At 44.3% G+C, this 24,456-nt stretch overlaps 3 protein-coding genes across 5 annotated transcripts; 2 read left to right on the forward strand and 1 right to left on the reverse strand.

Moving 5' to 3' along the window:
* Positions 1-2,188: 2,188 nt before the first annotated feature.
* Positions 2,189-4,199, forward strand: nkx2.7 (NK2 transcription factor related 7). Its single transcript, XM_076038994.1, has 2 exons — positions 2,189-2,607; positions 3,375-4,199. Exons 1-2 carry the CDS (start codon positions 2,274-2,276, stop codon positions 3,908-3,910), a joined length of 870 nt encoding a protein of 289 aa, XP_075895109.1. The 5' UTR covers positions 2,189-2,273; the 3' UTR covers positions 3,911-4,199.
* Positions 4,200-8,794: 4,595 nt separating this feature from the next.
* Positions 8,795-9,964, forward strand: nkx3-1 (NK3 homeobox 1). Its single transcript, XM_076038964.1, has 2 exons — positions 8,795-9,075; positions 9,246-9,964. The coding sequence occupies exons 1-2, from the start codon at positions 8,889-8,891 to the stop codon at positions 9,647-9,649; spliced, it is 591 nt and encodes a 196-aa protein (XP_075895079.1). The 5' UTR covers positions 8,795-8,888; the 3' UTR covers positions 9,650-9,964.
* A 5,228-nt stretch (positions 9,965-15,192) lies between these two features.
* slc25a37 (solute carrier family 25 member 37) lies at positions 15,193-24,384 on the reverse strand. 3 transcript variants are annotated; one of them, XR_012928413.1, is made up of 5 exons: positions 24,067-24,384; positions 20,065-20,293; positions 19,316-19,372; positions 17,346-17,976; positions 15,193-15,548 (listed from the first exon to the last, which is right to left on the reverse strand). XR_012928413.1 is itself a non-coding variant. In XM_076039038.1 (4 exons), the coding sequence occupies exons 1-4, from the start codon at positions 24,259-24,261 to the stop codon at positions 17,453-17,455; spliced, it is 1,005 nt and encodes a 334-aa protein (XP_075895153.1). In that variant the 5' UTR covers positions 24,262-24,384; the 3' UTR covers positions 15,193-17,452. The 3 variants fall into 3 exon arrangements, 1 of the variants encoding a protein (XP_075895153.1); XR_012928412.1 differs by having other exon boundaries at positions 15,937-17,976; XM_076039038.1 differs by having other exon boundaries at positions 15,193-17,976.
* Between the last annotated feature and the right edge of the window lie 72 nt (positions 24,385-24,456).

Consider the following 24,456-nt stretch of genomic DNA (forward strand, 5'->3'; position numbering starts at 1 on the left):
TTACATTTCATGTGAGAGTTTACCTAAAATTTGAACATTTTTATTCCTCTCCACTCTGTGAAGCGCTAGCAACATTTTCTAGTCCATCAGAAATACTGTGGAGGTGTAAAGACAACAGAAGAAAAAAAAAAAAAACATTTCCATTCTGCTTGTGCAGTGTCACCCAAGTACCCAGCAGATGTAGCTGTCCATTTTGTCTGAAAATGTTGAGGAGAGCGAGATGGGTTTTTTTTTTTAAGCCAAAATGTCTACTGTAGTCTCTTAGCCACAAAAGCAGTGTTTGTTCTGTCTTATTAATGCTGATGTCTTGGGTGCAATGTGCTGTCTGCACTTGCTTGAAGGGCACACTGGATATATAGTGGTTGAAAACACGGTTTTAATGTCGCTGTTTTATGTCAGATTCGACCGCTGAATCTTGAATGACACCACAAAAGTCTAACGGACACATTCTAATCTGTTGCTGTTTGTTCTTTTTTAAACATTGATATCCACAGTGCTAGTATTCATTCAACAGCACAAAACAATTTAGTTTATTTTAACAGATGTAGCTTGGTACTTCACCCGCTTCTCATTTTTGCTGTTTAGCACACAGATCGATGATGCGCTACTTAAGAAATGGGACATTGTCGGAGAAACTTACTAATGAGACCAGATTGACAGCAGAGATATGATCGCCCGTCATTGACAAGCTTAGAAACCTGTATGTCAGAGTGACAGGTGACTGATGCACAAAGATTACGTGCCTTGCTCAAGGGCACATCAACTGTGCTTAAGGGGTAAGGTGGTCACTATCCAACTAAACTCAGTAGGTGACAGAGGTGCCTAAAACAAACTTTAGATAACACAGAATCCTAATGTATCATTTATACTTTTATAGTTACTTGTACCAATAAAAAATTGTAATGATAATAATAACTACTGACTGAACTGCCCTGCATTTTTAAACAGCCGCTGCTAATTGTAAAATTCTTGTAAATGTCTTGATTTTATATCTGTTTAGTAATCTCTATTTTACCCTTTTCCACTCTGTTGCCCTGAAAGTTGGAATAGTTTTGAAATACTTTTCAAATACTTTTCAAATACAGTCCTCTGTTTGTTCCTATTAAAATGTTTCAGCAATCACTTTTGACCACTGCAATGATTTGTTCTGTGTACCAATTACCACAATTACCCATTTTTATATATATTTTTTTAAAAAAAACACATAAAGATTCCAAATGTGTGGTCAACTGTGTGGGTAGATTGTATTTTATTTTTCATGAATATTTTTTTTTTTGTAATCATATTAAAGATTCTCATTCCAATAACCGTTTCACGGCTGATGTGATCTCAAGTGAATTATATTCCTCAACGTCCGCGCGAGGGTTTTTGATGACTGACAGAGATCAAGTTGCTTCAGTCAGTCTTGAGTGAATGGATTCTGGTTTGTCCAACACAGTCATCCACTATCAGCCACTTCCATCGCAGCCTGCTGCTCCGAGCGGCCTCCTGTCTGTCCTGCGGTGGACAGGCCGTGTCTCCCGACTGTTTATGTCCGAGTGGACGCGCGTCTCGGCACCAGCCAAGCGTCGCGGGCTGGCGCCGCCGCCCCCTCCTCCACCACAACATCGGGTATAGTGTTACTGTTTGTTGTGGCCTGGCAACACTAATAACGCGCCAGGAAAACAATGTTGATGGTAAAAGCTGTTCGACATCACCTCAGATCACTCAACCCCCCCCGCCCCCCGAGGAGCTGATTAAGTGGCTTTACTCGGCCGACCAGAAGTGTGCTCGAGGTTTTTCTTCTTTTTGCTGCTGAATAAACGAGGCGCTCCTCAAAACAGGTTAATCAGTGCGGGAGAAAGTCTCGTAACTTTGGTCAGGCATTGTTTGTTTGAAATGAACCTACGCATTTTTGTTTGTTTGTTTGTTTGTTTATTCTGACTTTCAAGGTACCCAAAAAAGGCAAAAATATTTTGAAAATAAATTCACTCAGATGTGAATAATCATAAAACGCAGCACAAAATCAAATTCTGCATCTATATATTTCTTTTAAAAAAAAAAATCTATTTTAAGAGGAACACTTAAATATGTTTTAGCATTTCAGCATATCACCGTCAGTCTTATTCCCTAATGAAGCTTCTTGATTAGAGAGTTGGGGGTGTTTTTTTTTTTTTTTTTCCTGTGTAAGGTGAGAAGAGACGGGTGCAGTGCGCGGATGCTGGGTGTTGGCCACTGCACCGGAGAGGGGTGACACCTCTATCTCCAACCTCTCTCTTGTGCCGGACCCTTAAATGATTCCAATCTCCTGGTCCTCACTCGTCTCTCAGCTGAAGAGAGGCGTCGCCGTCATCACAAACCCTTCAAATCACCACGCCACGTCGGGGATGCATCCCGGTTCGACGAGCACGACGCCCTTTTCCGTGAAGGACATTTTAAAGCTCGAGCGCCATCAGGAATTTGGGAATGATTTCATGGTGAACGATCAAGTGTTTCCGATGCGCTGCCAACCGGTGCACGACGCGTCCCGGGACAGGCGGCGCAGCCACGTTGAGCCGTGCGCGTCTGACGCGCTGGCGAAGTTGGGTGACCACGACTCAGCGGCGGAAGAGGAGAAGTTTGAACAAGGTGAGGCTGCCCAAACATAGATGATGGTTTTGCACGCAAGATTTACGCTGCGGTCGAGGCCATCTGACAGGATGAGGCCTCCGCCTGCATGCGTCGCCCAATAAGGTGACCTCATAACACATTTTCTTCAGATGCAAAATGTTTCACAAGCATAAGGCGTGTGTGACTTCCAAAGTTTTATTTAAGAGAGGCGTACTTTTTGGTATTTTTAAGTTAATTAATGTGTACAGGCGATTTGAGGTCGATGTGCTTAATGTCTGTATGTTTTTTTTATGTACGTGTTTTTATAACTCTTTAAACAAATTGTTTTTTCTTGACATTATTACACCTAAAATCAATCAATCAAACAACAGATTTTTGCATGACAACTGTCAAGGAAGAATGTAAAAAAAAAAAAACAGATACATTCTTTTGGGGGAAAAAATGCCATTAATTGTTTCGATTTAGTTATTGATTTCCGAAATACCACAATTTCTTAGTTTTCTTCAGCAGAACCAAGCTGCAAACAAACAACTATGGTCTGTTTTTTTATGTCACTGATTTATTTTCACCACAAAATACAGAAAAACAAGATAGAAAAGATGTTAATTAATGGTAAATGAATGCCCATTCAAAAGTGAGGGTTTGTCTTTTCATGACATGGCAAGGGAAAAATTGCGTTGTAATTTGTTAGTCGAAAAGAAAACAACTGCAACTTGCAAAAAAAATTAATTTAGGAATAAACATAAGAGGAACTGAGAGTTTTTCTTTCTTGTGATGCGCCTCAGATGGGAGACGGCCGGACAGTCCAGCTGACTGTGACGAGGAGCCGAAGCTGGCGGCCGGCAGCAGGCCGCGCAGGAAGCCGCGGGTCCTCTTCTCCCAGTCCCAGGTGTCCGAGCTGGAGAGGCGCTTCAGGCAGCAGCGCTACCTGTCCGCCCCGGAGAGAGACCACCTGGCCCGCCTCCTCCAGCTCACCTCCACGCAGGTGAAAATCTGGTTCCAGAACCGGAGGTACAAATGCAAGCGGCAGAAGCAGGACAGGTCCCTGGAGCTCGCAGGCTTCCCGCTGGAGCCGCGCAGGGTTCACACGGTGCCGGTGCTGCTGCGGGACGGGAGGCTGTGCGGGGCTGCGGCTGGTCACCCGGCGCCCTACAACGTGACTGTCGGACACTACAGCCCGGTGTTTGGCTACGGAAACGGCAGCAGCGTGTACGGCTGCAGCTACCACGGCGTGTCCAATGTTCCGCCGGCCGACGGCGAGGGAGCCTTCAACCTGCACGGACACTTCCAGGCATCGGTGCAGGGGGCCCGAGGCTGGTGAACACAGCAGTGCACTGGATATCTTTGATCTGATCTTTTTGACTTTTTTTTTTGTCTCTCTCATATATATATATATATATATATATATATATATATATATATATATATATATATATATATATATATATATATAGTTTGTGGTGCAGTTGATGTTATTGAAAATAAATGTATTTAAATGCAGCTTTGTAGCTACTAAAATAAAAACATGTTGTCTTATTGAGCCGGCAAAACCAAAATGCCCGTAACATACATTTTCAAGCAACTAGGTTCTTTACAATTTATTTATATATACACATATATATATTTATTTATTTCTTAATCAGTGCCCTGCGACTTGTGATCAGATTTGCACTGATTACTTGGAATGCAGCCTCTTAAAGCGCTCTAAAATAAATAAATAAATAAAGTTTTTGCAATGCCATTTTCGTGAGTAGGTAATGCATTGAATCGGCGCGTTCAACCATTTGTCCATAGGGTGCGATGTGTCGCTCTAATCGACGCAGCCGGCCTTACTTACCTGAGTGGTGAGCAGTGGCTGCGAGCTGCCTTTATCAAAGCGAGCCATCGAGGAGCTAATGGATGAAATGACATCTGACCTGTCAGGGCAGCTTCATCAAACTGAGCTCATTATTGTCCCATTCACAAATCCGCTGATAAGGCGGGAGAGCTTGTCCCTGTGCCGGAGCTCTGCTTGGTAAACAAACCCGCAGACAGAGTGGCTCTTCTGCGTCTTCAAACTTTCAAAGAAGGAAGGAGCCGTTCCAGTCCGACCTGTCACTCTGCGGCGGAACTCAGTCAGCAGAGAGGATTCTGCCCCCCCCAAACACTCACACACACACTCACACACTCGAAGCAGCCGCAGAGTGGCTCAGTTTTATCCATTCCACTTAGGTTTTGGAACCACACCAATAGGTTATTAGGTCTGCCCCAGTATTCAGGGGGTACACATGCAGCAGAAACAATTAGATTTCTTTTCTTTTCTTTTCTTTTTTTAAATAGTAATATGTTCAACAAAGCAATGTGACGTGATGTGTGTGCGCTTAAAGTGGATATTATAGGAGATGAGGAAAGGAGCCTCTCCGTGAAGATAAGGACGAAGCCGCAGACAGAGAGGAGACCAGCAACACTTCAGGACATCAGATAATACCGTGTGTGTGTGTGTGTGTGTGTGTGTGTGTGTGTTCACCTGAATTTCACCTAAACACCTCATCCGTTTTTTGTTGGGGACAGTGCTAGTCCAGACGAAATGTAATTCTTTTGTGTGGTGAATTGAAGAGGAAGGATGTGACTGTTCAAAATAAAAGAAAAACAAACATGTTAGATTGCCCCTCTTGTGATGGTGGGACAGAGGAAGGCGGTCAGAAAAAAATAAAATTAAACCTGACATCACCTCCAGAGACCTTCTCGTGTGATGACCCAGGTGTAAAGGAGAATGCGCACCTGGGTCTGATGAGTGTCTCTGATTGGTGATGAGATCAACCTCGTGACAGTTAATCGTGCAGTTGTGACCATCGTGTGCGGTGGCGGGACCTGAACTGCGGCTTTAAAGCGCCCTCTAGTGGAAGATGTTTCAACACCACGTTTCTGTTGTTGTTTTACATGCGGCCTCAGTAAACAAGTAAAAGTACCATTTCTTTAATCAAACCAAAACCATTCATCAAAAAATGGTTGAGACGATCACAATGAAACAGTGACTGGGTAAAAAAAAAAAAAAGGTGTTGTTTTATTTTCTCCTCTTTCCATATGACTCAAGGGTGTATGGGCCCTGACTATAATGGTCAGTGTTGTCATTGTTTGAAAGAGTTTACCTGGATGGGCTCAGTGTTGTGCTTGGAATCTGTGCTTTTGTTCCTTATGCAAATATGCAAAAGAACACACAACATGAAGGACTCCAGCCATATATTTTCTATTACCGCTTCTCCAGCACTCAACTTTAAAACAATCATTCACACTTGTTTTAAGTCGGATGGACAATTTAGAGCTCCCAATTTGCCTCACATGCATGTTTTTGTACTGCGGGAGAAAGCTGGAGAACGCGGAGAGAACCCACACAGACACAGGGAGAACATGCAAACACCACACAGGAAGGTCCTAGGCCCGGAATCGAACCTGCAACCTTCTTGCTGTAGGATGACAGTACCACTGGACCACCATGTCAGCCACATTAAGGACTTAATCTTTGATGAATTTTAATAATTCATCAAAGTGGGAACCATTGGTTGATTTTAATGGTAATGCAGTAAACCTAATCACAAGAAGGGTTTTGCTCTTCTGCCATTCAGAGAAACACTGCTTAAAAAAAATATTTGACTGTTTTACGTGAATAAAAGCAACAACTGTAACAGTAATTCACAGTTTTGCCTGCAAGCAGATGAGGTAAAGTTGTGTTTACGTTGACTCTTTGGCAAAAAAAAAAAAAAACTCACAAGGGAGGAAAAAAAAACTGGAATGCCTGTCTGCAACCCCAGATTCACCTGCTGAGCCGATGACATATTTTTTTGTGCGCCTCACAAATAGCTTCCTCTGCGACACAGGTGTAGCTTTCCTTAAATCGCGAAACCGACGATAGGAATCTACAGTAACGCGTCAGACAAAGGCACAGCCGGAAAACAACAAAAGATTGATTGCGCGACGACTTTCGGAGGCTCTAAGAAAACATTGTCACCACGCAGCATGTTAGACAGATGTCCTGCCGGGCTCAAAGGTCGGAGGTGAACTGTGGCACATCTGATGCAAACAATGCAGCTGCACAGTGAATGCTTAAGGAGTGGAAAGGCTTCAGCGGTGAAGGGAGCTTGTTCGATGGATGAACAGATGATGGATGAAAATACATTGAAAATATTTTTCTCTGACACCATCGATTTGGAAGACTGCAGCAATAAAACTTCTGATTACTTTCCTCCTGTTTGTGTACCGGAGCAATGGGGACACTGCTAGGGAATAACTAGTAAAAGTTTGCTATGCTTTGCAAGCAACTGACCAACTGCTGTTTCAGCTTTTTCTGACATAGAAAAAAAAAACATACAAAGTTTCTATGCGCCCATTCGTTCGTTCCACGCTTTAAGAGCAGCCAAAGTTTTCATTCTGATGGTCACAGATTAAGTTTCAAGGTGAAGACTATCGTGCTGATCTTAATGCAATGTTGACATGACAGCAGATAGCGCCCAAGAGGAGCAGCACTAGGTTTAAAAGGAAGAAAAAAAAAAACAGAACAGGTAGCTTTGATGACTATCAGATGTACTAGAGGGCCAGCTAGACAGCATTTGCATATGTACGTATGACTTTCACAGCCTTGACTATTTTTCAAGTACAACCAACATGCAGGCGCCCATGAAAGCAAAGACCGAACCCATGTGTGTGTGTGTGTGTGTGTGTGTGTGTGTGTGTGTGTGTGTGTGTGACTTTGTATTGTGCTTGGTGCTGAATGTGGGGTAGGCGGGTGTGTTTTTCATACCTGTATCTCAAATGAGGCGTGAAGTCCCCGAGGAGCTCAGCCAACAGCTCACCCCGCGCAGAGTTGTTACACTGAACCACGGAGAACAGCGAGTAAACAGCCACGGGGCCACGACCGCGTCCGCACAGGAGCCGTCGCCAATGTGCTGAAGTCGTTAGAGCTCCACGCGTGACCACCCACTCTCACTGCTCCCCAGTCCGGCCTGCAGCCGCGACCGGCGCACTGCAGGCAGGGAGCTGCAGTGAGCTGAGCTGACGGAGGAAAATCCACCTCTTTGGTTCGGATTAAAGGCATCGATTTTGACTTCAAGTTCCCCTTTGCGAAATGGTGTAATTATCTTTGAGGGTATATGGGAAGCTAAAAGACAGAGGTTTGCCACACAATGTCTTTAGTTGAAAAAAAGTATTGGAAAGCATAGGATTTATAGTACCTTTCAAAAGTTTGGAATTGCTGACTCATTTCTGCATTGAACTCCATTATGACCAGCTTCATGAAATAACCTACTGGAATTCTCTAAGCCTAAGAACATAACTATTGCACGAAAATTAGTCAGGGTGTGCTGAACACAATACGGCATGGCTTTGACAGTTGTTCCCTTGAATGTCTAATTGAATGTGATTTTAGAGAGTGAATATCAAGCGCGCAATATGTGGCCATCATTACAGCAGTGTAATGCTCTAAAATTGCTATGAACATTTGAAACGTTTCTAAAACAAAGCTTTGTATTGTAGTCACACTTAGTTGTGTGCGCTAAACCATAAAAGAGTCAACAAATCAACATGGTTTACATTTTAGGCTCTTTAAAACAGCCTTATTTGAGTGTGTTGACACAGACGTTTGCACACTTGAAATTCTCTCAATCACTTTCAATCAGACATTGGAAATGGCTTTCATTTAATCTTCCCAATCTTGACTGATTTTCATGCAGTTATAATAATCACAGATCATTTAAGATCATTACTTCATAAAACTGGTTCTAAAGGAGTTCAATGCAGACATGAGTCAGTGAACCCAAACTTTTGAACAGTAGCGGATATTTCATAAAGAATTAGTTTTGGGCATTTTTTGCCATTATGGTAACAAAAGCACATGGTCAATGCTCAAACTATTTGGTTTGCTTGTCAAGAAAATAAACCATATCACTTTTTCAGTTTGTAAAATCCTTTTGTGTTTTGCAACTGGCCTGGGCATTTGCAGTGTTTGCTTTTGTGCTAATTACTTGGAAAACTGTTGCACAGATCTTTATCAAATAAAACGGGTTTCTTTTGTTTGGTTTTGTTTTTTGTTTTTTAAATTGAGCCATATAAGCTTGTGGGGGGGAAAAAGCCGCTGCAACTGCAGCGTGTGTTTCAGTCTGGCAGGCCCGCCTCCGTCACTCATCCGTGGAGCCAGACAGATCCCGCCCCTGCTCCCGTATAAATTGACACCGCGCAAGTTTGCGAGGAGACACGCCGCTTCAGCCGCGTCTCCGACACTAGCTGTCTGCCAGCGAGAGGCGTCCCGTCTGTGGATTACCCCGGCGGAGATGTCTGACACCGTCAAACCTCTCACTTCCTTCTTCATCGAGGACATCCTGTCCCTCGGGGACGCCTCCGGAATTGGTGGGAAGCGCCGCTCGCAGGTGACGGACAGGTGTTCCCCGTGGACGGAGGAGCCTGGAACGCTGTCCCAGGAGCTCTCCCCCGAGGTGACGGCTTTCAGAGGGCCGAAAGGTGAGCTGCCGACGGCAAACCCATCCAAACGAAAACAAAGGAACAAAGGTTCCAGAAGATTGAAATTTTTGTGAAGAATTTGTGAAATTCTTGTGAAAGAGCAATCTCTGGAGTCTTGATCTCACTTTACCGATCTTCAGTGACTTGATTGCGCCTCTTCTCTTTCACAGAGTCTCCTGACGCGTCCCGTCCCAGCACCTCAGAGTCCAGCGGCAGTTTGTCGCCGACGAGGAAGCAGAAGCGTTCCAGGGCTGCGTTCACGCACCTCCAAGTGCTGGAGCTGGAGAAGAAGTTCAACCACCACAAGTACCTGTCGGCCCCCGAGAGGGCTCAGCTGGCCAGCGCTCTGAGACTGACCGAGACCCAGGTGAAAATCTGGTTCCAGAACCGACGCTACAAGACGAAACGGAAGCAGCAAACCTCGGAGTGCTGCAAGGACGTGTACAAAATGGAGCGGATGGTCTTCAAAGACGATTTGCCCCCGTCGTCGGTCGTCGGCACCTTCTGCAGAGCTCATCAGTACAGACCCTACTTGTGGGACTACAGTGGCCACTGGGGGACGGTGCTGTGGTGAAACTCCAATGACCATTGTTGCTGCGAGAAATCACAGACATATTTTCACCATTCCTGATATTTAGGCTCTGTGTCCATCTTCAAAGTTGGTTGTTGTGTGATAAAAATGAATGTGTTGACCTTTTTCAACGTGCCTTCAGGGTTGTTTCTTTGTATTTGCTTTTATTTTGTTGAGAAACACCTTTCTCAATGTTCCCATGCTTTGAGACAAAAATAACTATTTTGGAAAACGCGGCTCTACAGAATCGAATATTTAACTGTCAAGTCAGTTGTGTTGTTGTTTGTAAAATAGCAATAAATTCAAATGCTCCTTCTCTTTAAGGCTCTGTGTTAGAGCTGGAGGAAACTAATGTCATCAGGTCATGAGGAAAACATTAACCACATTTTTTTACTTCTTGAGCTACACATCAGATCCCACATTTCATTGGGTTTTCAACAATCAATTGAAAAATGCCACTTCGTGATTAACTGAAGGTTACAAAATGCTTTGCACGCTAAAATATAACGTCTTCATGTGACTGAGAGCAGACATTCAGTAAAGCAGTCCAAGTTGATGAGGTGCGTTGTCTGTAAACTGTATGGAAAGAGTGCCACTCCAACAAAGCAACTGTGTTAAACTGTGATAATAGAGCAAAATGCGCAAGAAGATAAGGGGAGACAGAGATGAGGGCGATATTGTGAATGAGGGCAGAAGAATGAGATGTGATTCCTTCAAGAGCTTCTGACCCTGATGAGTACGTGCAGATAAAGAGCTTTAAAAGCTCCTCCAAGTGACATCACATGGAATCTAAGAATACGCCGTGTCTTATCGGGGACGTGATGGGTGAGTTTTGAAAACTGACTCACTGCAGTAATTAGACAGGTGAGTTCATACGTGCCAGTGATGAGAGCTGCCATTCACAATTAACAGCACGACGACGACTGGATTTCAAATAGAGGACGTGTATTGTCGTTGCAACTGAGGAATGACGCAGCTGAGCCACCATATGGATTGTGAAGGTGATAGCGATTTTATTATTATTATTATTTTACAGTCGACCTGATTTGTTCACCCGATGGCCACCGTGGGGCTTAAAGAGGGCAGCAGAAGAAGAACTTTGCAGATCTTCAGGTTCTTTTCATTTTTTGTTTTGTTATTTTTTTTCTCTTCACTATGAGCTACAATGTTGTGATAGCAGCATCCTTGAACATCCTCATTGTGTCGTTCCCAAGGAGGGATAGATGCAAAGGCTTGTGTCAGACGTAAAAAAAAGCACCTATTCCAATATCAAAGCTTATATCAACTGAAATATGCTGATTAGTTATATATGATTTCCTGAAGGAAAAAACTGATGGGAAAATAATAATATTTAAAACTATTCTATTGCATTGCACAGCATTTTGGATTTGAAGAGTGCAGTCACAAATAGGGAAGTGAGATAAAGAAATGTCTAATTGTAAACAGAGAGGGAACAAAAAACCTTTTAACTAAACTAAACCGCCATAGTGTGAAATTCCACTCCCTTCCTGAACACGAGTTAATAAAAATGACAGCACTCGTTATTAACTTGAATTCACCTTCACCTACTGAAATGTCTCATCACACATTCTTTTCTGATTTTTTTCGATTTCTTTTCTTTGTTTTACAAGCTCACCCAATAACCATGGTGCACACACCTTGAGTCAGCGGGCTCTTTGGTACTTTTCCATCGTGTGTGTATCTCCTGATAAAATTGGCACAAGATAGTCACGCTTTGGAACTGTCAAAGTTACCTTGAACGTTTGGTAGAAAAAGCCTAGTGCCGAGGCTTCTGCACAAGACGTTTCACGACCGTTGGCGCTCTGGTTTGTCCATCGGCGAGAAGGCACGGCAGAGTCGCGGCTTTGCATATTTAAGGAGCATTAAGCTTGTTGTCACACAAGCAAAGTGCGAGCGGAGGGCTTCATGCAGGCAGACCGACGAGCCGCGGCACCGGCAACCTGTCTGACGTGTGCTTTAAAGGACAAGAGTCTGAAAATTAACTGGTCATATCATTTTGTTAAGCCTTGCTGGGAAACACAATGTCCATTTGCGCGCTACCTCCAGAGAGAAGACCACGTGGCCTACTTTTCAAAGCAAACTTTAATGCACTGGTGTTTGCTCTGCCATAGTCTAGTGTTCAGACGTTTGGGGTCACTGCCAAATTTCTGCATTGAACTCCATTATAACCAGCTTCATGAAATAATTTACTGGAATTTGCTAAGAAACAAAAATCAGTAAAGATGTGCTGAGCACATATGGGATGACTTTGACAGGTGTTGCCTAGAATGTCTAATTGAATGTGATTTTAGAGAATGAATATCAAGAGTGCAATATGCAGCCATCGTTACAGAACTCAAACACTATAAAATTGCTTTAAAAAGAAGTTGATGTTTCTAAAACAAAGCTTTGTATTATAATCACACTTAGTTGTGTGTGCACTAAACCATAAAAGAGTAAACAAAGCTTTGTGGTTTATATTTTAGGCTTGTATTTGTTACTTTAAAACAGTGTGTTCACACAGAATTGTGCACACTCGGAATCACTTTTAGTAGACATTGAAAATGGTTTTCATTAAAGACTAAAATGTTCCCCTAAAGTACTTGTTGAGCACGTCTTGACCGATTTTCATGCTGTTGTCATGATCGCAGAGCATTCAAGGTCTTTTCTTCATTAAAACTGCTTGTAATGAAGTTCAAAATAGGAATGAGTGAGTGAACCAAAACTTTTGAACAACAGTGTATATCCTCAAATACTCCAAATATGTAAGCATACATGCAGCCCGACCATTATGGAAGAGGGTCCTTATCTGCAGCACTATTCATGTGAGGCCCTCGGAGTAAACAGGTAATTAGACATAAAGAGGCCGATAGTGTCTGTTTTGACGGCGCTCGCCAAAAATCTGACAGTATCTCTCGGGTCTCGGGCTCGGGCTCGGGCTCGTGCGCAGCTCATCAGATGAAGGGGCTCTTTGAGAGGTGACGCTGCAGGTTGGCAGGAGGCTTTGCTGCTCTGCGCTCGCCATTGTCCTGCCTGCACTTCCGCAGGCTCAGAGAGACACGGTACATTGATTCACAAACGCAGAAGCCTCAAAGACAACATCCTCCTCGCTGCCGCTCCTCATCGGCCTGTCGTGGGGTAAGGGGGAGGGGCTGGGGGGGAGGAGGGTGTAGGAGTGACTCTAAAATCTTTCCTCTGCACCACCTGGATTAACTGGATTTGGCAGGTGGATGATGAAAAGCGGAGGGGTGGAGCTCACAACGTGGTTTCTTAAGCTCGCTCTTTTACCGGATCAGGTGGTTCAGCCGTCCCGCGGCTCACGCAGAGATTTCAGGAGGATGTGGAGTCAAAGGTTAAGCGCGTGATATTGGGAGATTTTGCAGAAGAAACAGCAACATCAAGTGGTTACAGTTTAGATTGCAGCGTCTTTCGCTCCCCCTCCCCCTCCTGAGCTTGCCTGTGAGCTACAGTGGCCTGCACACAGAAACTTGGATGCGTCCACCTTCTTCTTCATTGGTTTATTTGCCGACACGAGTGTTCACCCCATGGATGTAGTATTGTACTGGATACCGGACTGACAATATGGCGGCACGCCGATCTTTCCCAGTGGCCACTCGAGGTACTGCATCAAAACAAAATCCCATGGACCCAAAAAGCATTTTTCAGTTATGGTCTTTTAGTCGTTTACAAAAAAGAGTTTTTACCTATATAAAAATTGTAAATCAGGTCACATTTACACACTGGACCTTTAAGTGCCATGTGACCCAACCTCGGCAGGATCCGGACGCGAGAACGCGAGAACATCGGTGTGGTCGGGGAGCTCTCGTCGTGCTCTTCAAGTGCGCCAATGACGTTTTTAAAAACAAGCTGATCTCAGGGCAGATGAGGCGAGAAACCCAGGCCCGGCCACAAAGACGGCCTTTGTCGGCGCTCCAATATGCCGTGACTGTCTGACAAACTGCTGGCAGTCGATAAGGAGCCTTAAAACAGCCCCGATCTTTTTGCGCATGTGAACTCTCACAGACTTCCCAGGCACGGTGAAACAGGATCCCCCATGTTTCGGTACCAGTAGAGCTGCCGCTGCCTTTCTTCTTCGCCCCCTTTAGCAGATACACCACCGCTGCATCCAGCAGGCCCGATGGTTCCAGCTGATTGTGTGGCTTCCAAGCGTGCATGAGTGCGTGCATGTGTGTGAGTATGACAGAGAGAGTAGGAGAAAGAAATGCAGAAGGCACAGACAGATTGAGGAATCTTTTTTTTTTCTTTCTTTCAGTTTTCTTATCTGTGAAAGGAAGATATAAAGTAGTGGGACAGTTTAGTGCAGATTCAAGTGATTATGACAAGGACAGAGGACGTGGGCCGCTCATTGTGTGCCACGGATAAACAACCTGCTCGTAGACAAGGGCAAAAGCTAAACAACACCGGGGACGAGGAGGATTCGGCAAAAGTGTACGTGTGCTGAGGCATGTTGGTTTGGAAAAAGGCTCTGCGCTGTCTGCATCTCGAAACCAAATCAGATCTGCCTTGTTTTGTTTTTTTTCTGCCATTACATGCCGTATTGTGCGCAGGATACCTCGTGTTTATCTTTAAATAAACAGCGGGATAAATAAAAACCCGGCGGGGGAGAGAGAGCTCTGAAACGACTACTTAGGGGAGAGTAAACACTACAGGGTCAATGAGGGCGAGTGTAACTCCAGTGTGAATGCACGACGCAGCATTGATATGGCGTTCAAACGATTTCAGTGAGTCTTTCTCTGTAGATGCATGTTCTTGCAACCATTTATATGAGTCGGCATTCATAACGAAACTGTATTCTACTCTGTGGAGTTGATAATACGAATGCTAATACTATTAATTTAACCAATTGTTAATTTTTAAATTATAATGAAAGAGTTTTTTTCATTATTATTAGGGATTTTCTTCTCTCCTATTTTATGATGCTGCTATTTTTTTTGTGGCCTTCACACATCTCTATTTTTATTTGGTTATGAAAAAAAATAAGTATCTTCCTTAAAGATTGATCACAAAATCATCTGGCAGTCAATTTATGACAAACGTCACCAGCCACATTATGTCTAAAAGCACTGGGACGTTGCCACGTGGCCACAAACGCAAGCGTTATCCTATATTGTATCGCCCTCTTGTGGAGGTGTGCGGATCCTGCAGGAAAAGCCCACATGATTCAAGGATTCCTTCGAAGTACGACTGCAACTACTACCATCATCATATCGCATTTTCTGGACTAGGGAAATATTTCTTTATTTATAAGACCCATAAAAATGTATTTGAATGTAAATGAGTGACGCAGTATCCTTGATTCTGAATCAAAATATGCATTTAACGAGGTATTTAAAGGATGGTAGCTTATTAATGATAAAATATTTAACACAGCAAAAGGGGGAGGGGGGGGGGGACAATACGAAATGGCACAAAGACTATGGACAGAATTAAACATTGCTATAACATACAAAAATACTAAAAAGTGAAGACAAAGCTCCACGAGGAGTCAAGACACAGGACTGACAATCACGACAAGGACACAGTGCTTCTCACTCTCATGTTTATTTCAGCTCCAGTGTTACATACTGTAGCAGCAACATCACAATCATTTCATATCGGCCATGACCTCCAAGCCTCCGACCATATTCCGTACTTTGGAGATGGCACCTGAATCATTTGTGCGTAGCATAGCATTAAAAAATATATTTATATATATTTATATACACAATATATATTTACGTCAACCCCCCCCCCCCCTCCCCCTACCCCTTCCGCACGATAACAACTCCTACTGACGGTGTCTACTGGAAACGCCACTTTCTGTCTGTGAGTGAAGCTTCATTATGAAGTCATGCGGTGACGCGTCAGAGGAAGGACGCAGGAGTGCAGGCAGTGTTCTACTCTTTAAAAAAAAATAGAAAGAAAAAAAAAAGCAATAAATCAAAATACTGATGGCTTCGTTTGACTTTCGTCAATCAACTGATTCTCATAAAAAATAGATAATTTTGCATTAGATCACAGCGGCATACAACATTTGCATTCACAATGTGAAGACAACAAGCTTCAAGCGTAAAAAACAAAACAAAACAAAAACAAAACAAGACGCAAACCTTCCGAACCGGTCCGAACGTTAGAAACTACAGAGTTCAGATGACAGAGTGAGTGGAAGTTGTGGGGGTGAGACGGTGTAAATGGGGATTAATAGGCATTAAATGGTTGTTTATGATATTTAGAGATTAGAAGCGATGCATAGAACACAATGCTTGTCTTTGGTATTTTTACGTAATTACATGAGAGTCCAAGCAGTGTGAATGGGGTCACTGAAGGTTTGCGAGCCCCCGCTGGAGACTCACAAACTCTGTGAACCTCAGAAAGAGAGCGAGAGACAAAGGGAGGGGGGGAGAGAGAGAGGGAGAGAGAGAGAGAGAGAGAGAGAGAGAGAGAGAGAGAGAGAGGCGCATAATTAAAAACAAACAAATTTCAGCTGCAGACGGGATTAAATCAATATTTCGCGGAATGTCTCGACTGTGGAGCGGAAAATAGCGAAAAGTCTGGGAAAAGCGGTGAGTGCACAGGAAACGTGAGACTACAAACAGGGCAAGTGACAGTTGAGTAACCAAAGGAGCGTGTTGAGCAGCCTGACACACACACACACACACACACACACACACACACACACACACACACACACACACACACACACACACACACACACGCACACACACACACACACACACACACACCTCCAGGCCGGGATGACACAAGCCAACGATCGCTTCAAGCGAGATGCTGAACATCACCAACGTGTAACTTAGAACTTCGTACAAAAAGATATCAAGTAACAGCTTTGTCTGGAATCTTTCTTTGGAACGGTGCGATGAGGGGCCTCCTCCGAGTACAAGTTCACGTACGAGAACACGTGATGCCGAGCTGCCTACGTCTGCTGTGGAGAGTGGGGGGATCGGGGGGGGTTCCATAATCCACCCCCCGCCCCCGAGGTCCATAACTGTGGTGGAGGAGTGTAAGAGCATCTTATGGGGGTTAATTCTCATGATTTGCACATTTAGCAAAAAAACAAACAAAAAAACAACCACAATATAATTGTTGCAATGGACCGGAGCAGAAAAGGGTCTATAAAAAAAGCAAGTTCATGGGTGGAGGAGTGACATGTGACACATGTGACCTGTAACAAAGAGCCGCCAACACCTGACGATTAATCTTAAAAATTAGAAAGGAAAGCAAGAAGGACACAGCGAACAGGAGATGGTCTCTTGTTTAAAACCAGCGGGCAACAAAAAGCCGGAGGAGGGAAGCAGCATCTAATATTCACGAGGCACTTGATGAAGCGCCAGTGGTCCGTTCGGCCCGGAAGTGACGCGGAGGAATGTGCCGCCACGGGTGGGAGGGGAGATTTCGTTTTTTCTCATAAATACACAAAGACAGAAACAAACAAACAAACAGCGCAGCGCAGCGTCTCTAGCGCGTCCATTTCAAAGACAGGCCCTGCCAAGCTAGCATAATAAATAACGACGTCCCACACCGACCACTAGAAACGTCCTTAGAAAACTAATATAGGAGTCCGGAGTGCTGTCTGTGTGTGCGTGTGTGTGTGGATTGAAGGTGTGTGTGGGTGTGTGGGGGGAGGGGGGTTGCACAGCGTGTCAAGGTCCTTTGAAGAACACGCTCCTCGTTTGCATACGGAAATGTCGTGACTTGGAGACACTTGGAAAAGGCCCCCTGGTGGTGGCTCAGGCGACGCTGCTCCTCCTCCTACTCTTCCTCCTCCTCCTCTTCCTCCTCCTCCTATTACCTCCGTCCGCGCCCGGCCTCCGCCTCCCGCTGCGTGAGGAAGTACTTGAAGAACTCGTACACCGACCAGGCGATGGCGGTGGAGGGCATCTGGTATATGATGCGTGCCTGCACGCCCTTGAAGAAGGCCCCGGTGCCTCCGAGCCGGTACACTGTCCTGAAGGCGTTGGCCATCCCCGACAGGTGGCCGCTGATGTTCATGGAGCTGAGCGCCACATTCTCCTGCGTGTTGAGCAAGGTCTTGCACACGTCCAGCGGCGTGGTGATGGCGGCCGACACGGCGCCGGCCACTGCGCCTGACACGATGTGGCTGCCCGGGTGGTAGCGGCGCCCGGGGTTGAGCTGCTCCTGCATCAGCTCGTAGGTGATGAAGTGCACGGCCTGGAAGGGGATGTTCATGGTCAGCTGCGTGCTGTAGCTCCGGTAGAAGGCCCCCACGCCCTCGGTGCGCGTCACCGTCTGAACGCAGTCCCAGAGGCCGCGGTAGGGCGAGTTGTACATCTGCATCCGCTGCTTGATGACTGCGCACAGGGGAAGACAGGATTAGCATTGGCGTTAGCATTAGCGAGGCGTAGCGCGTTCAAAAGTCAAATATAGCATAGGTAGGGTGTCAGGTCATTTCAGACCAGTGCTCCAACAGGGGGAATCAAGTCCAAAGTGATCCTTTTAATTACAGGGAAGTGGCTCAGCTTCCTGGTGCTGAACACAGACCTGGGTCATCACAGCAACACATTGCCGGACTTAAAAGACGGAAAACTGACTAACTGAATAAAAACTTTTTGGTTTGATGTGAAAGGAGGAGAGGAGGAGCAGACACAGGAGCACTCTCCCATGCAACAGACACATTATCTTGTAACCTTGTATTTTCATGCAATAAAAAAATCAAATATAATATATGCACTCAGAGTCAAAAGTTTGGACACACCTTATCATTGAATTTTTTTTTCATCTTTACAACTTTCTACACTGCAGATAGACAGTGAAGAGATCAAATATGTGGGAAATATATATGTACTCATGCAGCAAATAAATAACACATTGAATAACTTGAAATGTGCTTTTTATGAAAGGTGGCTATAAGTTATTTTACACTTTTATTGTTTCCTCCATAACTCCATGTGTGTCCATATGTAGTGTTGATGCCTTCAGTGAGGAACTGCAATGTCAATAGTCTTAAGAAGGAAAGAAAAGACATTCATTTGTAAGGGTGTGTCCAAACATTTGACCGATAGTGTATATGATAAAATATGATTTGATTTTATTTCTACAACACACAACACAAAAATTAAACTCTGAAATTTCGACCCCTTTTTTTTTTTATTTACTTTTTAAGAACTATCAGATCGCAACACATTATCTAATAAGGACGGTCTTGCAGAAGGGACTAAACCCTCTTTTCCTGCAAAGGTTCAGATCAAGAACAGTCATCATCTGTGACCGAGCGCCAAGTCTGAAAAATAAGATGTAAACTATACAACCAACAATCTCAAAGACAATAATGGGCATACGGCTCATTACTAGTGACAACGCATCAGCTTTCAGTTGGGACGGTTGTGCAGCTGCTGCTCTGTCTTATCAGATAAGGTGCTACCATCTGCATAAGAACTTTCACCATCAATTTGCATGCAGGATTGGCTTGTGGCACACTATTAAGTCAAGTACGGTAAAGCATTGCTTATGTTCGATTTATCTAAATAAACAGCTGCGGCTAATCAGTCGGTTTCTTTATTTAAACAATGTAGCCAGAAGTCACCAATATCTAAAGCCTTGTTGACAAAAAAAATAAAAGAAATCAAAAAAGGAAAAGAAAAGGAAAAAGAAATCCTATCACTTCGATCCTAGAGGGGAAAGAATTTTTACCTTCAGCCGGGTTCATGATTGCATCATGGAGGACAGTTGCCACGCTACCTGCCACACCTGTTGGAAGCAGAAATAAAACCATGTGAAGACTGGATGGGGCACTCGCAGGCATACGGCAAGCCTCATATCCTCCTGAGTGCATGCAGCGGCTCGTAACCGTGTAGTGATGCTGCATAACTGCCCTGGGTAAATAGACCTCGATGGAAAAAGGTCTCGGCGTTATCTTAAGCAACTAGGAGTACATTGAAGGAGTAAAAACCCTTTGGAATTGAGCTCCTGGCAGGGTTGCTTCACGATCTTTCCAGCGAGAAGGCAGAGGGCATTATTGCAAGTTTGCAGTGGTATCAGATCACTGTAGCATTAATGTCTTACTTACCGCTACTCTTATTTCCCATCAGTTTCACTCTAAACTCAAATAGCCCTCACGTTTTGTGACTGTCTTTCGTCAGGGACAAATGGCATTAAAGTTAGGGGGGAAAAAACGTGGGGGAAAAATGTGTTTTAATAAGTCTGGATAAATAACTAGTCCATTCCAAGTGTTTACATGCCATGAAAATCCTCATTTGTATTGAGATGTGAGAGCGTGTTTTTCGATATGGCTTTATTCTGGCCACTGTAAACAGGATATGGCTTTAAAATAAAGCATCCCAGCGACAAACCCCCGAGGCCGGACTGCTGCGGCCCAGCGTGCAGAGCAGTCAGCGTGACCGTCTGCTGATTCGTGGCTCCCGGGACGCGGAGGCTCGTACCATTGGCCAAGTTGCTGTTGCCTCCGCTGCGGATGATGTCACTCAGGGAGCGCTTGACGCGCTCATAGCAGGCGAAGTAGAGCGCGTGGGCGGGTCCGGCCCCCATCATGGTGATGTTGAGGCCCCTCAGCGGCCTGAAGACCCCTTCTGTCTGGATGATCCTCTTCAGGGCCTCGTACACGCCCTTGTACTGAGCGTTCGGCTCCGGCTGCAGGCTCTGCATCCGAGTCTGGAAGGGGGAAAAAAAACAAAAACAAACATAAAGCCAAATGCTGTGTTTTCACTGCGGTTGGCTGCAACACGCGAGCACCTGATGATCTGATGTATATTGGTATACTGTTCCCTGTTGCGGCGTCACATTGTTCTGACAGCGAGGGTACTTGGCAGCGGCCGGGGCTGTGACTGAGTGACGCGCGTCTCTGCCAAGGCTGTGGCAGCTCTTTGTTTTACTCCACCATGCCAAGTTATCTGGACATCACAAAGCGTGTTTTTATTTGCGATGAGATGTGGAGCTGGTGCAGAAGATAAGTCTATCTTCCCCTGCATGCTTCCTTCCTCCAACGCAACAATAAAATATCACTTACATTTCCGTTCGATTCGGTTTCGGGAGCTCTGAAATCTTTTTGACAATTTTATTTGGTGCGATTGAACTCGTGCTCCTTAATTCACATGGAGGGATCAAGGCAGCGCAAGGCGATCGACAAAATGACAAAATTGTCAGTTTATGATACGAGCGAGTTTATGAGTTTATGATCAGAGGTAATACGCTGTAGGTACAGTGTAACCAACACTTGGATTGAATTTAAGCACAAGGCTTTATTGAGCATTTTCTTTCAGTGTGTGACGATGAAAGATAAACTTCAGTCGCAGTAGACTCAAGGACCGCATTCACAAGTATAATTCTGAAAGTCACAACAAAACAAAAAAAAAATATCAAGAAACCAGAAAATGGATCAATTTAGAAAAAAAAAAAGATGCGAAAGATGTGAAATTTTCCCATTTATGACGAGCAGCGATGAGACAAATGAGGCGCAAGGACAAGTGCAAGTTTATCTTGTATCCAAACGTTAGCGTCAGGTCTAATGACCACTAAAATAAAGTTTATCAATGCAATACAGCAACATGGGGATTTCAAAAAAAGGTGGAAGTGGATGAAATGACAGACTAAACTCAATATGCTTGATCATGTGATCGTCATCAACATTTAATACACCGCGCTAGGGATGTTAATTAATCGATTAATTGTTGATTAAGAATTTAATCGATTAAATTAAATTAGTCGCAATTAATTAAACATTTTTTCCAGGGGCAGTTGATATCATTATAACAGTGTAGTGGCGGGAAAGAGCAATTCACCTGTAGATACAGTAATGGTCATAATATACCTAGAACAAGTTACTTTTAAACAGCTTTTTTTTTTAAAGAAAAAGTTGAAATGTGACCCATTAGAAGTCAACTTAAAGTCAGAGGATAAATCTTTAGGGTGTTTTTACTGTTCTCTAATGTGAAATGGGTCACATTGGCCCCTCAACATTATTTAAGGGTTAAATAATGTGTTCTTCACACATTTTTCATTGTGAAATTTAGGTTCTCAGGAAAAATCGCCACTAATCAATTAATCGTTAATCGATCAAAGGGTCCATCAACTAACGATTAATGAATTAATCGATAATTTGCATCCCTATATCGTACAAACGCTCACATTCATCTAATTTGCACACATGGATTCTGTGTTTGACGAGCGTGGGCGTACTCGACACTCCCAGAGAGCAGTCACACACCCCACACCCTGCGCTGCGATAGGCTGATTTCAAATGTGTGCCACGCTGATAAGGTTCCCCTCCTTGCACACACCTTTCAACGCGGACTACTCCCCAAGCTGGAGCGCTATCTCCCTCTGCGGCAACACCAAGCTGGATAGAAAGCGTTACCTCACGAGTCGTTTGCATTGTCGATTCGAAATTACGGTCAAAACAAAACAACGAAACAGAATCGACACCATTCACACTTTCAGGTATGCACATGCCAACTGCACCGTTGAATGGTCTTCAAATGTCTCAAGAGGAAATGATGACAGTCTCTTGCAAATTGAGGCCTTATGTAATGTCCTCCAATGTTCAGAGCACGGTGCAGCATGTTGCTTAAGTTGCCTGTGCCATACGAGATTATCACCAGAGTGGAGTGGCATGACAAACCATCAAAACAACACCACATTGTTAGAGCACAATGGCTGAGCCCAGGAGCTGGGATTGGAGGGGGGCAAAGTTCACAAACAAACCAACACCGTTGCATTTTATTGCAAACAATAAACACAACAAATAATAACTAAAAAAAATGTTTTAATAACAAAATGGGATTTTGGTCTCAGTCCCTGCCAGACAGCAGTCAAGAGGAGCAACTCGTCCTTCCGTCTGCTCAGTCTCTGAGTGTAGTATTGCAAATGTCATCATGATTTGCCTTCATGTTGTTGATAATTTATGTGTAACCCATAAACTATTATGGGTGAGCTGCAATTTGTCCTTTATCAGAAGCCATTTCATTACGTACAAGGTACCGGATCAGAAGCAAGCAGACTCAGAATATCATATCAATGTGTGTTTCAACAAACAGATCCTGAAACAGATCCCTGGCTTAAGTGGAATCCTCTGGATAACAGAAGATTAAAACAGTGCACATATTTCAGCCTTTTTGTTAAACTTAGATTTTTCTGCAGTGCACTGTATTTCAAATGATTGTCAGTCAAACCAATGGCCAAAACGAATATTGACTGGATCATAGGTTGTTGTTTTTTTTTTCTTTCTGTTTTAGAGTTAATTTTCCCTCTGTTCCCACAGATTATTAACGAAACACGTCCCAATGACTATTTCCAGTGACTTAGATAAAACAGGGAAATTAAGATATTTTGAAAATACATGGTTGGAGTAAAAAGTCTCTTTACAAAGTTTTCAGGGAAGTAGCTTCAACATTTCATTTCCCAAAAGGATTGAGGAAGCACACAGTAGAAGAATGTATAAAAATAGTAATGGTACACGTAACTCAGAAACAAGCCATTTTTCCAGCAGGACACTATTTGTTAAACTAAACTGCAGTTTGCTTTCCTCTTTACCACCCATTTGAGAAGTTCAAACTAATCCAGCAAACACACCCACTGATCTTTTAGGCAAATGCGCAAACAATGCAAATGTGATGATTAAATCCCATGCAGCCACCTTTGTTCAGAATTAAAATTTAAAATAAAAATTAATCTTTGAATAATTGGCCAAAAAAAGTGTTAAGGAGCTGCCTTTTGGTTATGGGTGGCTTCAATAGTGAGGACCAATCGTTTAACCACAATGGTAAAGTGCTGTTTGAACTTCTTTTTTGAGACAAGAAAGTCACATATTTGACCTTCATTTATCCTACCCGAGTCTCGGGAACAGGTTCGGATAAAAGAGCTCCAGTTGAATGTGTGGAGAAGCAAACTTGTGTGTGTGAAAGAGAAACAGAGAGACAGAATAAGGTGTCCCGACCAACCGAGACAAGTGTATCAAGTCACCGCGAATTACTTTGAACTTTAACCAACTCAAAATGCGCCCTGGCTCAACTGGTATTGGCTTTGGCTGTCAATAGGCTGGTTGTTAACAAACTTGAACATTCTGCTGAGACACAAGCTAACAGATGTCGAGTCTCTGCCAAGGCAAGCGAGAGAGGAAAAAAAAAATGTGCCCCTTTGTTATTATTTCCTTTCTGTTGAAATGTCGTTTCGTTTACGCGAAACTGCTTCTCGTTTGCCCAGTACTCGTGTCACCGACTGGCAGCCAGCCGTGTTTCAATGAGCTAAGCCACAGGCTAACTGGGCAGCTTCAACACAATCTACAGCTAACGGTCGTTAGCAGCCGATAGCAGTGCGTTAGCAATGTGTGTGTATGTGTGTGCTGCCGTCGCTATTGTGAGCGCTGCGGGGATGTCGGAGGGGGTCAACCTGGTGAACGGTCGGCGGCTCCGGTGTCGCTTGTGCGTTACCTTGACAGAGTCCACGGGGTACATCACCGTGTGCTCCAGTATGCCAGCCACGGCTCCGGCTGTCATGTGGGTCACCACTGAGACATGAGGCGGCAGACTCTCGTAGTCCCCGTCCGCCTTCACAGCCTCGTCCCCTTTGCCCGTGCTCTGCGACATCTCCAGCGTTGCCACCGCCCGCTCCGAGCTCAACTCCATGCGTGGCGAGCTCCCCCGGTCAGTCCGCCGAGACGAGGTGACACTCGCAGAGGCGTCGGCGGCGTGGATAACCACAACACCATCGCGACTCCGTGGAGTTCCAGCGCTCGCATGACGTTGAAAGCTAAGAGGCGTGGCTTCCACCCCGGAGCTCGACCAATTGCGTTGGGCAGGCTCGACAACAGGGTTGGCTCG

The sequence above is a fragment of the Nelusetta ayraudi genome, unplaced genomic scaffold (assembly GCF_046127955.1).
Source record: "Nelusetta ayraudi isolate G7.1 ecotype Tasmania unplaced genomic scaffold, CSIRO-AGI_Nayr_v1 ptg000058l, whole genome shotgun sequence".
Classification (NCBI taxonomy): Eukaryota; Metazoa; Chordata; class Actinopteri; order Tetraodontiformes; family Monacanthidae; genus Nelusetta; species Nelusetta ayraudi.